Source organism: Silurus aristotelis (genome assembly GCF_946808225.1).
Source record: "Silurus aristotelis genome assembly, chromosome: 15".
In the NCBI taxonomy this organism is placed as follows: Eukaryota; Metazoa; Chordata; class Actinopteri; order Siluriformes; family Siluridae; genus Silurus; species Silurus aristotelis.
In genome coordinates, this window is record NC_139588.1 from 12,701,404 (window position 1) to 12,716,795 (window position 15,392).

At 37.0% G+C, this 15,392-nt stretch overlaps 1 protein-coding gene across 2 annotated transcripts in view; it reads right to left on the reverse strand.

The window, feature by feature from the left end:
* klhl29 (kelch like family member 29) overlaps nucleotides 1-15,392 on the reverse strand; it is a 189,102-nt gene that overhangs the window by 47,107 nt on the left and 126,603 nt on the right. For both annotated transcript variants that reach the window (XM_083562105.1, XM_083562106.1), the window contains 2 exons: nucleotides 9,882-10,020; nucleotides 1,471-1,667 (listed from right to left, as the gene is read on the reverse strand). In XM_083562105.1, coding sequence (XP_083418231.1) covers nucleotides 1,471-1,667; nucleotides 9,882-10,020 — 336 coding nt within the window. The remainder of the gene's footprint in view (nucleotides 1-1,470; nucleotides 1,668-9,881; nucleotides 10,021-15,392) is intronic.

The following is a 15,392-nucleotide window of genomic DNA, read 5'->3' on the forward strand; positions in this document are numbered from 1 at the left end:
CACTCAACTGATCGTCCCCTCCCTGCAGTAGCCTACAGCTTTCTTTTTTTTCTTTTTTCAAATTTTTTTTTTAAAGATGAACACAGTTACTATCTATACACACGAACGTGCCTGAAAAAAAAAAAGTGTGCATTTTCCACCACATCTGTAATATTACGAAAGCAGATCATGTGGTCTTTGGATGAATCTTATGGATGAATCAATGTGGCATAAAGCTGTATAAACATCAAATATGCAGACCATATGAAGTCCACAAAGACATGCTACTGCCAAATTTCAGCCCAACTTGTCTGGTTGAGACAGATGTGGTTTTATTATGTCTGGAATGATGCAGTGTTGTAGCATGCCATCCTCTATAAACCAGGTCAGATGTCTTCTTCTCACACAATGAAGAATTGTTTTTTTTTTTCCGGAAATTTTTTGCCAGGGCCTATAAAGGACAAGCTGAAGACAACCACATGGTGAGGTCTAGGCCTCATTCCATCTAGCACTGGCAACTGAAGGGACAATGAAACACGCTTACATATAGGTACACACACACACAAACACACACACACACACACACACACACACACACACACACACACACACACACACACAGACCTGATTGTCATTACAAGCTTGAGGTAGCAGCACTGCAGCTGCGCAGGCTTTTGAACATCTTGCTTCTCTGCAGGACTTCGATAAACACATGTAACTTTTTGCAGACTCCACTAAGTCGTGCTTCTGGTCCTACACCCAGCTGTGAGAAATATATTTTTTGATGCCATACACAATTCCATCTTAAACTGAGTAAATGCTTTGCATTTTACATGCTCTCATCAAATCACTGAGTTTTACTCTCTAGATCAAATGTTCTACATTTTACACAACAAGGCATTCTATCATTTCTTATCAAGGCTGCAAACAACTTCCAACTTTTCTCTGTTGTGCACTGGATTTACCCTCATTTGGTGCAAGGGCTTTAGATAAATCTCATGCCGCCTCCGCATGATGCCAAAACACATTTTTAGACTTAAAAAACAAGCAAAGCAAACAGATCGATAATCTCTGCTGGTAATCCTTCACTTCCTGTCTTGACTGCTCAGCTGACCTTTTGAACCGAAGTTTTGCCCTGCGTTTGTCAACGAACAGAAGTCAAATATTAAAGAAGTCATAGAACTTCATAGCCTTGACTTTTTAGGAAGTTAACTAAGCTTTGTCCCCAAACTGTTTGTTTTGCGTTCAGATGCCTCACACTTTTGCAGTCAGCCTTTCGCACGAAAGCGCCCACCTCCGGCTCGGCTCTTATTGATCTACCACAATGCAGCTGGATTATACACACAGGAGTGTGACAGTGCTTTTGAAATTTCTGAGCTGATGTTAAAAATCATAGCAACAGCTACTTTGGATAGAGGGAATGAGACGTAGAAAATGCTGATATGGTGGAGAAAAGGTGCGATTTAAAAAAAAGTGAGTGAGAGTTCCTACCTAAGAAAGACACACAGACTTTGCAAAATGTGTTGAACTGGAATTTGTTGGCAGCCTCCAGCAGGGTTTTGGCGTTGGCTGAGTCGATGACCAGTGAGCCGGTGTACACAAACTCCAGGAGCATCTCCAGCACGTCTGCACCGATGTTGGTCATCTGCAGCTCCAGCTTCTCTCCACTACCCGTCTCTCCGAGGGACCTGAAGGCAGTGACAGAGTGGTTAGAAAACCAAGCACACACAGACACAATGTAACCTGTTTTAAAACATTTGAACATTCTTTTTAAAATACATAAATTTGCTTCCTGCAAGTGAACAACACATTATTGCTCTAATCCACTTACAATAAAATAGCATAGCATGCATATACACAAATATGCATATTCACACAAGAGGATAAGTGGACACTTACGGGGAACATTAAGGCAGACAGAAGGGCCAAAGGTTTCATTACTACAGCAATATTTTTTTGAGAAATAATATTAATAAGCTCTAGCCTTAACCCAAGCTTCATTTATATGCCACACAATGTGATTTATATCCCTATGCGTGATGATGTCATTCAGATCCAATTGCACTGATTAGTTTAAATGCAATAAGCCCCCAGGGTGTACAGCGGGGATCAGTGAATAATGGTGTGCATCAGGGTTTTATGCCCTGTGTGAAAGAATAATCCACTCAAGGTCAAGGCCAAGAGGAGCACAATTAATGGCCAGACAGCAGCTGATTCTGTTTCAGTGTCTGAGACATCCCCAAAAAAACCCATGTGCACAAATACTGTATTACGGCAAGGATTCTAGGAGCCAACGGGACAAAAATGGCCCGTGATCAAATATCATCTTAGGTTAGAATGGCTTTAAAGATCCAAAGATGCATTATTTTATTTGATGTGACAGCTACATTTATTAGGCACTATCTTTTTTCAGTTCATTTGCATACAGCACACATCAAGTGTAGAAAACAAGCAATGCAATTTACAAGTAATTTTTTTAGGGTCATTAATGCACATTGTCAAATTTAGGCTAATTGTGACAGCACTGCCAAAGAACAGAAATTTGTGAGAGTGTAATCAGCATTTCATTTAGCATATTCCCTTTAAATAATTAAACATGCACAGACAGCCAAGCATACAGACAGACAGACAGACAGACAGACAGACTGGTGTGATACGTGTGGTAGACACAGGGAGGAGGAAAAAGGGATGGGCAGGTTAGTTGTGCCACAGTATGCCAGCAGCCATTCTTCTGGGAGTGGGACATGTTCCATGACTGGGCCTGGATCTTTTGAAATGAGGGAGCTGCTACTGTCCCCCCCTCCCAGCAGCCCTTAAACCCCCCTGCACAAAACACCCTAATCATCAATGTGGCCACCGTTTTCACGATGGCCCCTGTACATGAACATGTGAGTGTGTAGGACATTATTAGTCTTCGTATGGAGCGGGCTTGAAGGGGGAGAAGGCCAACTCAAGAGGACAACGTGCAATTATGGCTCTGCAGATACAGCTGAAAAGACTGTCAATGTTACTGCCTCCTGAAAAGCAAAAAACGTCAGAGTTTGTTATTTCCGTCCTCACTAATTGTCACGGCGACGGGTTTTAAGATAATAGAAGGGGGATTAATCCTGGGTTAAGTTATGGATGAAGAGGAGAAGAGGACAGAAAGGGGGAGATAATAAGAAAAAGAGAGCTAGAAATAAAACAAGAGAATGTTCATCAGCCAGGTCAATTAGTGCAATGTGAATTGGCTCGGGATAGCAATTTGCTTTGTCTGGCCACTTTTGTTATGGAAATCGCTTCTAGCTTGGGAGAGAAGTGTGAATTTATGTGGCGTCTGATTGCAGGCTTTGGAGGAACAGAATGAAGGAAAAAGAGACAGAAAGAGAAAGAGAGAGAGTGTGAGAAAGGGTGAGAGAGTGAGAGAGTGAGAGAGAGAGAGAGAGAGAGAGAGAGAGAGAGAGAGAGAGAGAGAGAGAGAGAGAGAGAGGAATGACAAAGTGAAAGTGTGTGGCATGTGTGTGAGCGTGCATATATGCATCGTATTGATGTGTGAAAAGAATGAGAGCAATAGAAAAGACAGAGAAAATTTCGCAGAAAAAAGAAAAAAGTGACCATCTATTTTATCCACAGGAACCTTTACAACCAAACACACACACACACACACACACACACACACACACACACACACACACACACACACACACACACACACCCACACACATACACACACATCACACAAATATAAATGGTTGAAGAAATTCCAGAGACTCTGTATAAGTTTGCCATTTTGTTAGCAACAAACTGAATCAGAACCTGATGTTCAGGAGTGTTGAAATATTCAAGACTTTTACTAACTGACAAAAAATTAAGCTCTATTGTGTATTCATGTGTATTTATCTTCTATTGCAGCATTGTGAGTCTATCTGCTTATTAAAAACACACACAAACTGCAAATCATCTTTAAAAACAGAATTGGGGCTTTCTGGAAACAAATATATTTCTGGTGTCATCTATTGCAGGTGGACACATGGCACTGAGCAACAAAATTATAAAAAGTGTTTGGGTTTAATTAAGATTAGGTACGAGTAGGCGTGCTGCTGTAATATCTAGACAGATCGGCTCCTCTTATTACCTTTCCAAAACAAGATGTTTATTTTCACATTTTACTTTTTATCATGCTATTTAATTTCTTTAACAGATTTTACATCAATCCCTAAATACAGTAAATGCGTTTCTGTCCCCTACCTACGGTAATATAAGGTAATGGCAAGTCTCTAATTAATTACTTTTATTAAACTATTTATTCTGTTACTTATATAATGATCTGTGCATAATGACATGTCAAGTGTCTGACTTACATTTCTATTCACAACAAAGTTATTCCTATATACGTTTCAGAAAAATAAATCGACCTGTTGCATTTGTCAGATGTAGCTTATTATTATAATTAGTATTATAATATTATATTTACTATTATATATGAAAAAAGGGCCAAAATCCCTCCTGTAGTGTGTGCAAACCTGGTGAAAAACTACAGGAAACATTTAACCTCTGTAATTGCAAACAAAGGCTACTGTACCAAATATCAACATTCACTTTCTCAGGTGTTCAAATACTTATTTGCAGCTGCATCATACAAATAAATAGTTAAAAAATCATATATTGTGATTTCTGGATTTTTTTTTTCAGATTATGTCTCTCACAGTGGACATGCACCTACGATGACAATTTCAGACCCCTTCATGATTTCTAAGTGGGAGAACTTGCAAAATAGCAGGGTGTTCAAATACTTATTTTCCTCACTGTGTGTATATATATATATATATATATATATATATATATATATATATATATATATATATATATTCATTAATTCATTTTCTCCCGCTTTTCCGTAATTCGGGTCGCGGGGGCAGCAGTCTAAGCAGGCCCCCGCCTTCGACTGCTGCCCAATCCTCACAGCACCGTCCCTTACGGTCCCTCCTGCAGGTGGTGAGCCCACGGGGAGCCCCACGTCACTCCGACGTCACGGACCTTGATATTTCCCTCGTAAGGGACCCCCGGAGCATAGAGGGTTAAGGGCCTTGCCCAAGAGTGGCAATATATATATATATATATATATATATATATATATATATATATATATATATATATATATATATATATATATATATATATATATATATATATATTAGACTTTATTTAGCTTGCACTTTTTGCACGATTACTACTTTTTGTACTTCTGGGAGATGCCAAACTGCATTTCACTGCTATTACCTGTGCAATGACAATAAAGTTTGTTCTATCTATCTATCTATCTATCTATCTATCTATCTATCTATCTATCTATCTATCTATCTATCTATCTATCTATCTATCTATCTATCTATCTATCTATCTATCTATCCATCCATCCATCCATCCATCCATCCATCCATCCATCCATCCATCCATCCATCCATCCATCTATCTATCTATCTATTTTCTCAATGTTTCTTTCTCTGTCTCTACCCCTTTCTATCTATCTATCTATCTATCTATCTATCTATCTATCTATCTATCTATCTATCTATCTATCTATCTATCTATCTATCTATCTATCTATCTATCTATCTATCTATCTATCTATCTATCTATCTATCCCTCCCCCATGTTTGGTTTAAACCGCAGTCATGTTTGTTCTACAGAAATCCTGGTCAGCTTCAGTCTTTGAAAATAGAAACTGTTGGCTGAGACTCTGATTCGTGACCATGCTTCTAAATTGTGTGATGGTTTATTCTCGGTAAATGTATGCAGAGAAGTTGGTGACTAAAAGACGATGCAAAAAAAGATAATCTGTGAATCTGTCATTTTCTCTGGGAACTTGCACATTTTCACCAGAGGTTAAAATTGTGTAAATGCTGCAGTGTGGCCCTGGCAGTAGTCTGACAGCCATTTAATCTAAAGTGAAAAAAGAAGAAGGTTGTGAAAAACAATACGATTTTTTTTTAACCACAAATATTTCTGAAAGAAATTCGCAAAAAAAGGGGGAAAGCAGGGCTTAATTTTGCGCTTCCCAGACCAAAGCATTAATGATAACAATCTCCCACCGTCTTGTTTCCTCACTCGTGATGCCACAGCTCCAGTAAAACTAACACATTGCATTCATATAAATAAACAAGAGCTGGGGTGTGAGATGCTCCCACAGCTTGCCACGTTTCAAATTACACACTGATGGGTAGGCGCTGAGGCACTGCCCATAAATTAAAGTGGCACCAAGCACACTTATTGAAAATCTAAAGGGGAAAATGGAATTACTGAGGGCAATCCATCTCTGTGTGCTGAGCAACAGATGCTAAAGGTGAGAGTAATAGTTTTTTTTTTGGGCAGACAGGAGCATGAATGCACATTTGGGAGCTGCATTACATCCTTCAGGTTCCATGCCTCACATTCCCCCTTCTGATTAACTTAACATTAGGGTAAAAAATTTAAAAATAGCACGTCTCAAGCTGTAACGGATGGGAAGAGGTCAAAACCATCTCAGATTTAAGTGATGATAGCTGGCATAAAATGAAAAAAGGGAAAATGTACCTGTATACATTAAATAGATGTATTTCAAACACTAAATCAGTACTTTATATTTCCTTATTGCTTAATTATACAGGGTTGACAAGATAAGACTTAGTTAAAGCATTTAGCTAGATCTCAATGTAAGTAGTGTATGTGTGATTATAACAGATAAGAACAGACATGTTTCCTGCACTTAGAAAAGAAACTGTTTGGATTTTAACTTGTTTTTCGATTGAAATATATCAGAAATGTAATTAAACGTTTATGTGAAAACATTTTTTTTAAGGTATTTATTTCAAATCAATCAATAAATAAATCTTGATAACTCAGCATTATCAGAAATGGAATACCTTTCCAGTGAATAAGTTACTGCAGTTGCATTTATCTCTAATGTATTGTACTGGAAGATTCAGAAAAACAACACTGTAGTTTTCTGTTTATTTTACATAGTAGTTACTGAGGTCACAAGAACTGCCCTTGTCTACTGTCTATTATAAAATAGCACTGAATGTTTATCAGGAAAATCTGTTGAAAAATACTGTTTGTGGTAACCTTGCATATGCTACAGATACAGAAGCGAGAAATCAGATTAAAAACACTTGACTATTACTTCGAGGGAAGAGAGAGTTCATGGACTGCAGGTGAACACAGCATGTATTTCTGAAAAATGAATATTTAAGACAAACCCACACACACTCACACACAAATGCATGCACACACTGTGATTCGATAATGACCTAAAAATAACTACTACTGTAAAGACACCTCGCACCTACACTGACCTCTTTAACATATATTAAAATGTGTACGAGAAGCTACTGAAAATAGTGACCAAAAAAAGTCAAAATACACACAAGCAGCACACCAAAAGCTGACAGAGAAGGTCAATGATTCAATTCATTATCTTTGAAGTACATCACTTTTTGCATAGTGCAGCCAAGACACGATGTAATAAGGCCAGTATCCTTTAAGTGATTAAGTCTACCTACAATTCTACGTTGTCTTTTCAGATTTGGTGAAACAGTGATAAAATTGATTAAGGTAAAAGTCTCCGTTGCAAGGACACTGTCATAAAACCTTTGGCATTGGGACAAAGACATAAAAAGTCCGGTTTAAGAAAGATATGAATTAATTGCTTGCTGCTCACTGTGACATGCGTATCTGTGCCTAAGCAAGCAGCATCCTGGCCTTGTCTAAGCTTTAGTATGAGTTTTTTATTTCACTGACCTTCTGACTTTTCAAAATAAATTTCTATCCATTATAGTCTTTACTAAACACTATATCGTGTCAATAACACGAAAGCAACTGCTTTAACATAAATACCATTGACGAGACTTATTATTCAGATCTTTCCTTCCACCTACTCAACCATCTACTGACATTCACTAGCTCATATTGTGGCATTAGTATTATATGCTCCTCTCTGCTATTTATTCTTTACCTCATTATAACAAGGTTGCAATAAATATACATAACCTAGAGGCATTTCAGACAGGCATTTCAAAGCGTGTGGACATGCACGTGCAAACACGTTATGTGGGAAAGCGAATAGGGCTGTAGCCATATCGATTATTTTAGTAATCAAAAGTTCTGCCGATTAGTCCAACGATTAATCGTTGGACTAATCGGCAGAACTTTTGTTTACTAAAATAATTACTTAAAAAGACGTCTCTTAAAATGAACAAGTAACTTGTTTTATTTTATTGCTGAAATTTTATACAAGACTATCTGTGAAGACTAAATTCATTTAGTGCAATTACATCAAAATGCAAATACAAATATATAAATAAAAAAAATATAATAAAAATATTAAAACAAATCTCATTTTTTTAAATGATAAACGCACTGCATGGTGTTTTCTTTATGTTTAAGTATGAAATGATCCTGAACTTTGGAAACTTTCTGTTGTTTTCTTTGGCCTGAATCTATGAAAGCCCGTTTCCACACATTTTATTTCTCGTAAATATCCAACATTTCAGGTGTATCCTGAAGTTTAAAGCTGTTGGTGTATGAACAAGCCTATTTTGCTTCATCTGTCTTGTTCCGTCTCCTCCAGAGCCTCCTGATTGTTAGACAGAGTTCTCTCCAGGGTTCTGAGGCTCAGTTTGATACCATGTGATTCTATTGATTGTACCCCATTTCATCTTCAATTTGTAAATCTTTCTGGCACTGCAGAAGGAGTGACGCTGCACAATTGGCTAAAAAAAAAGTCGGAATTGCAAGAGGAAAAAGTCTGAATTAGCAAAGTTTGTTTTGTGTGGCAGAAACGGGCTTCCGTATGAATCTTCCCCTCGCCCTTCGCTGTTTTCTCCCCGTTCCTCCATTTCTTTCAGTCTGTAGCGTCTTCTGTGTTACCTGTCCAGAGCGTTTCAGAGTTTAGCGGGTGGTGCGTCAATAAAAATGGTCCGTCGTGAAACACGGTGCTTCGTGTGTAGTTAAACGGACTAAACGAAGCAGAAGAAATAATTTGCCTCGATGATTTTGTATTCGAATTACTTGAGTTATTCGAGGAATCGTTTCAGCCCTAAAAGCAAAGTACAAATGAAAGCACGCGTGCGAGCATGGCTAAATGAGTTCACACCCACTCAAACACATTGTTCCCACACGCACAAACAAATGCCTCCCTTACTAGTCTGTTAACCTCCTTAATGTCAATAAACGCTCTGCCAGGAATATAAAATGACTGAATAATCATAAAAATGCAGCAAGCTCGCAATGTGAGTAGACAAATGCAATATAGACGAGGTAATATATAAAATTCTGCTCTTCAGCAGTAAATACAGGAGATGGCTCTGACCTGTGAAGGTAATGATTCAGCAAAGTGCAGGAAAGAAGCCGCGTTCGTTTCTTTGTTTGTAACCGAGTGCTCTTTTTCTACTATTCATCACAGCTTGAATATTTAACATATGAATAGGACGCTTTTTTTCTGTGTGCCCTATACGCTGTATGCACTGATAAAATAGCTGAGAAAGCTCGTCTAGTCACGCGACAGACACCACATAGTGGAGGACAATATTGAAATGCACAATAAGGTATTCTTTTGGTAAAGGCCATTTTATGAATTCCTCCATTTTTATTTAAAGATCCGCCAGTCATGGAACACAGTCTCTTGTTATTGCACTCTAAATTAGAGGGGAAAAAAAGGGAAAAGACAAAAGTTGATTTTATATATTTTTTTTTTCCCATTTTAAGATACATTCATTGGAGTGGAAGAAGGAATGGCTGCTGGCCCTGCGATAGAAACCAAAGTCCTCACACAACCTGCAAGAGAGAGAGGGGGAGGCAAGGGAAGAAAAAAAAAACCATACAAATGTGCCCTATGAAAAGAACGGATCAGATCGACGGCTGGTGAGAAGGGAAGAAAGGCAAACCTTTTCACCAGGTTCTTGAAATACAAGCTGCAGGAAGCTAGAACATTTTGGTGGACTTCAAACTCTTTGCCTTCAACTACAATTTTCAGGTCTGTAAATTCTTTCTCTCTGCGTTGCTGGTTCAGCTCCTTCAACATCTCTGTAGAACAAACAAAAAAAAAAAAAAACAGACAATGCCAAATACTGTTTCAGAAATACACATTTTATAATAAAGACAGAAGTAAAAGAGAACTGAAAAAAAAAATGTGGAAACATATCAGCAAATTCTGTATAAGAGAAAAGGAGAAGAATGCACAGCACATTAGAGATAATAAGCACATGTTAGAAATTGTGCAACAACAATGAAACACATTGCACATTTGCAAGCAGAAAAAACATAGTATGTTATAGGTTAAAAACCATCTTTGAATTATCACAGTGTACACAAATGACATTGAGACTTGGCATGAGAGCGAACGCTGACTGACCTACATATGCTATGAGCTGAATATCTGAACCTGAAACACCAATCAAACAGAAGGACGTGAATCGATCAAACACTGTTTCTACAGATTTATGAATAATATAATAACTAGACGTGCTGAAGATGGATAAAGACACAGATCAGCCACTGCAATACACAAATTCAATTTTCTAATGTGCAAATATATTTCACGTTATACTCAATCTCTCTTTCTCTCTCTCTCTGTCTCTCTCTCTCTCTCTCGTTCCCTCTAGACTTTTATCTGTGTATTATAAGCTGACATTCTGAGTACAAAAGCTTATGTAGTCGTCATCTGTAATAAACCTGAGCTAAGCTGGTAGAGAAGCAAATATGTTTGTGTTTGATTAAACGCTCAGTATGAGACACATAATCAATACACCATTACAATGGCGGTGCACCTCAAAATATTTCCAAACTGCAAAAACGCAAAGACATATTACAACACTCCATTATGAAAATTGCCTTGTTTGAAGTATTACCACCTGCAAAATATGATTTGTTCTTTCCTATTACATTCAGCGGAGGCAGTTTGAGGCAGATGCATTCATACACAAAAGAAAACAATGCAAACTACTGAGAAGGCAGAACACTACAATGCTCTACAGCAAACAAAACACATCTTTTAACCAGTGCTATTTTTTTTCAAATAATTTGAAGCCGAAGCATTCCTAGTGTAATTTGGATGCCTTATTTGTCTGCTCTTTACTGTTTTATTGAGGAAAGTAGAAGTGACTGTGCAAAAGAACAGACAAATATCCCACTGAAAAAATGTGTAGCATAGATATGTAAATAATGTAAATGATAAAAAAAAAAAAAAAAAAAAAACCTGGAACAGCTCTGAGCTGGAGTGGAAGTGGCTCCAGTGTTTAATGAGGCTCTGTAACGTGAACTTCCCGTCAAAATTGAAAAGAAGGGCAGTTCAAGGTCAAGAGCTACTGACTATGGGAGGGATCTTAGACATTTCTCTTCTTGAGCTTAGGATAACTGGCATACACTATAACATTAATAAATAAAACACACGTTTATTACTAAATACTACTACTAATAATAATAATAATAAAAACAACAATAATAATAATAATAATAATGGGGAAAAAATGTATCTAATAAACATTTTGATCTGCTATTTTTTTTATGTTTTTACACAGAAGTTTACTCCAGGAATTGAGAAACTTATATTTTTAACACATTTTGCACATCATTTTCCATAATCAGCTCTAACAGAGCTGTAAATCTGTGAAAACATGCTTTCGAGAAAATGCTATTCGAATCCTAGTTCTATTGTTTCACTATTTTTTGGCATGATTATATTACTAATTATAAGAAATACATTTACATTTACGCCATTTGGCAGACCACTTTATCCAGAGCGACCTACATTAATCTCATTCTTATGCATCCTGGGTTAAGGGCCTTGCTCAAGGGTCCAACACAGGCAGCTTGGTGGTGTTTAAACTCACAGCCTTGTGATCAGAAGTTTTAGAAATATAACATAAAATAATACATTAATAAAAATGAAATAAAATGCAAAATTGGTGGTCAGGTTTGTGTGGTAGTTTTGGAATTTTGCCCCAGCCTTTGAAAAAAAAATAAATAGGGTAACATGTTAGATTTGATCAACAAAATGCCACACATTGCTTGCAGGCACAAGGGCGGATTGAACTGTGTTAAACTTAAGAAGCTATTTCAAAGTTGAATTTTGTCTACAGATGCCAACATGATGGGATTGCGTGGTACGGAATGTACGGAGTGTGTATGAACACACACACACACACACACACACACACACACACACACACACACACACACACACACACACACACAGGCAATGGTGATGACAAGCTGAACCCAGAGTGGCCACTTCACTAATAGAGAAAAGATTATAGTGTGTTTTATAAATGCACCTGCAACTAAAATTGTCTGGCACCAAATCACAGGAACTTCAACTCTGAGTGTCTTGCACTTGCAATCATTCTGCTTGTAGTAGCAATTAGGCAAACATGCTAATATGTCCTAAACATGCTAAATTACCATCAGTCTTGCTAACAAGAAAATATGAGTAGGCAGAAAGAACAAAATAGAATTGGTACCACAAAAAATCCCAAGCATATGCCGGCCAATGCGGCGACAGTATTTTTATGTGAGGAAAATGGTGAAGCAAAATGAGACCCGATATGTAATAATAATAATCATCATAATAATAAAAACATGCTAATAATATTTTTTCTCTGCCAAACAATCTACACTCCCATCTTGTTTTTTTCTATTAGGTCATAAAACAGAGGTTCCACTTCAATGAACTGCTTTTAACTCTGAATGAATTCTCTATGGTGTTTGTTCAGAACTCTTCAATGCTAAAGCTAAGGAAGCAGAAATGCATAGTTGTCAGTGTCTTTCAGAAATATTATAGCTGAACCATAGATGTTGGCTCATCTGCATTCAAAATCTCAATGTGTGGGTCAGATGATTATAACAGATAATTATACCAATATGGAGACTGGAGAATGTTTCACCTTGATACTGCCCACTTGATGTAAACAGTCATGTGAATTTGTGTATTTATGTGAATGTTATTGTAACTGGTGCAGCCTTTGTGCACGTCTGTGTGTGTGTGTGTGTGTGTGTGTGTGTGTGTGTGTGTGTGTGTGTGTGTGACCAACATGGCTTTCACCTCCAATCTCATGTCGCAAAGAGCACCCAATTCACTTGCGGAGAGAATAAAAGAGAGGCAGCTGGAGAGAAATGAGGAACTTCAGCTGTAGTTGAACAATGGTTCACCCACGAAGTTGGTGGACACGGCTGATAGAAAAGAAAATTGCGGTGTATAAGTGGAGGGTCAAGGCCCAGCGAGGAACAGAACATCATTAGTGTGGAGCATGAAACAGCCTGCGGCATATGTGTGCTTCCCCTCAAATGTACACACACATCTACACACACTCACATAAAAAGGGTATATGTGGGGTGAATTGAAGTGCTGCTAGTATTCCACCTACACTGTATAAATTAACACTTACAGGACAAAGTGAAGTGAAGTGAAACTTTAAGGAGCTGTTCCAGGGTTTTAATGTAAATAAAATAGCGAGTGATTGCAGGTTATACATTTAGACACAAAATTATTATATCAATGTTCTATGTTGTATTTGGTGTACAAAGATCTTCTGTTGTATATAATTGTTTTTAACATATTAGCAATTTCTGGAAGAAAAAAAATATATACAGTATATAGAATCTTAAATGCTTGGCTAGTTTCCAGACCCTATAGACCTTACACATTAAATAAATGTTTTAACATGTTCGTTTGACCTTTTTGACAGTTTTTATAGATCCATTGACACTGCATCTCTATATATTATGTATTATCAGAAAAAGAACCATGCCATGAGCTTGGAAAAAAGGTTCAGAGCTAATAATTGTATGTGATGTGTTCATGCAGCAGTTATTCACAGCTTATTTTTGCTTTATACAGCATTCCCATATTCTTACCATATATTATCAGTATCTTTCCTTCTTCCTAATGTCTACTGTGTTTAGAATGTACAGTATTGTGCAGAAAACTTGCTATAAAGCAAATGTCTTCTAAAAATATTCAAATGAAACATTTCTACCTTCTACAATCCACCATGAAGAAAAGTAAATAGTAATAAATTAAGCAAGGATGTTGACAGTGCCTTGATTTTGCATCAATAATATCAGGTACACTGTGCACTTTTATAAAGAAATTACCTTGTAAATATTTACAATTCTTCCGCAGAGTTTTGAATGTCACATTTGCGTCTGTATTTTAAAAGTGCCCTATTTTGTAATGTGTACCCTTTTTTCTTTTTTTTTACTGATAGAAATATTTTTCTAACAATTTTCTTTTTGCAAATGAAAGTATTGCAGATGTCATGAAACAGACATCAGAGACAAAATAATGTATTATTATTTTTAAATTAAGGTAAATAAGCTCTCGCACAATAGTGTTTACATTTGCAATTACTTGGCAAACGCTTATACAGAAAGAACAAACAAACAAAGAAACAATTTTGTGATTGGAAATTCCTTTTTAGGAATCTAAATCATACATCAGTGTAATTAAACTGTATTGTTTTTAGGCTGATCCTGTTTGTTGACAGGACCTACCCAGTTCTTTGGAGTATAAACCGCATAAAATCACCTAAAGTACTAAACACACATAATTAGAAGCCGGTTTCTATAAGATACTGTCTAGTAAAATATCTCCTATACAATTTAAGTCTTATGTTAGTAATTATTCATTAGTATGCCCACTATAGCAGTAATATTATATATATTAGGAAAGAATATAAGAACACACAAAAAACACATAAAATCTGTTCGTATTAATAATGTTAATGTTGTGTAATTGTTGTATAATGGTCAAATCTTTCTATAAAAGGAAACTGAATAAAAATAAGTACAAAAAAATAATCTGAAATAATAATGTATAATAATACTAATAATACTAGTACTACTAAATCATCATCATTATTTACCGTTTGTTATACATGCAAAAATCAGCCAAAACATTAAAACCACCTGCCTAATATTGTATAGGTTTACTTGTGCCACCAAAACAGCTCAGACTTATCAAAACATAGACTCCACAAAACCGCTAAAGGTGTTTTGAAGTATCTGGCATCAAGATGTTAGCAGCAGATCCTTTAAGTACTGTAAGTTGCGAGATATGGCTTTCATGGCTCAGACATCTTTGTCCAGTACATCCCACAGATGCTTGATCGGATTGAGATCTGGGGAATTTGGAGGCCAAGTCACCACCTTATTTTCTGTCATGTTCGTCAAATCATTCCTGAACAATTCTGCGGTGTAGCAGGGAGCATTATGCTGCTGAAAGATGCCAATGTACGGGTGAACTGGGTCTTCTGCAATGTTTATGTAGGTGATACTTGTCAAAATAACATCCATATAAATGCATGCCAGGCACCAAGATCTCCCAGCAGAATATTTACCAGACCATCACACTGCCTCCAACCTGTTTTTCTTCCTCCCCTAGAACATCCTGGTGCCAC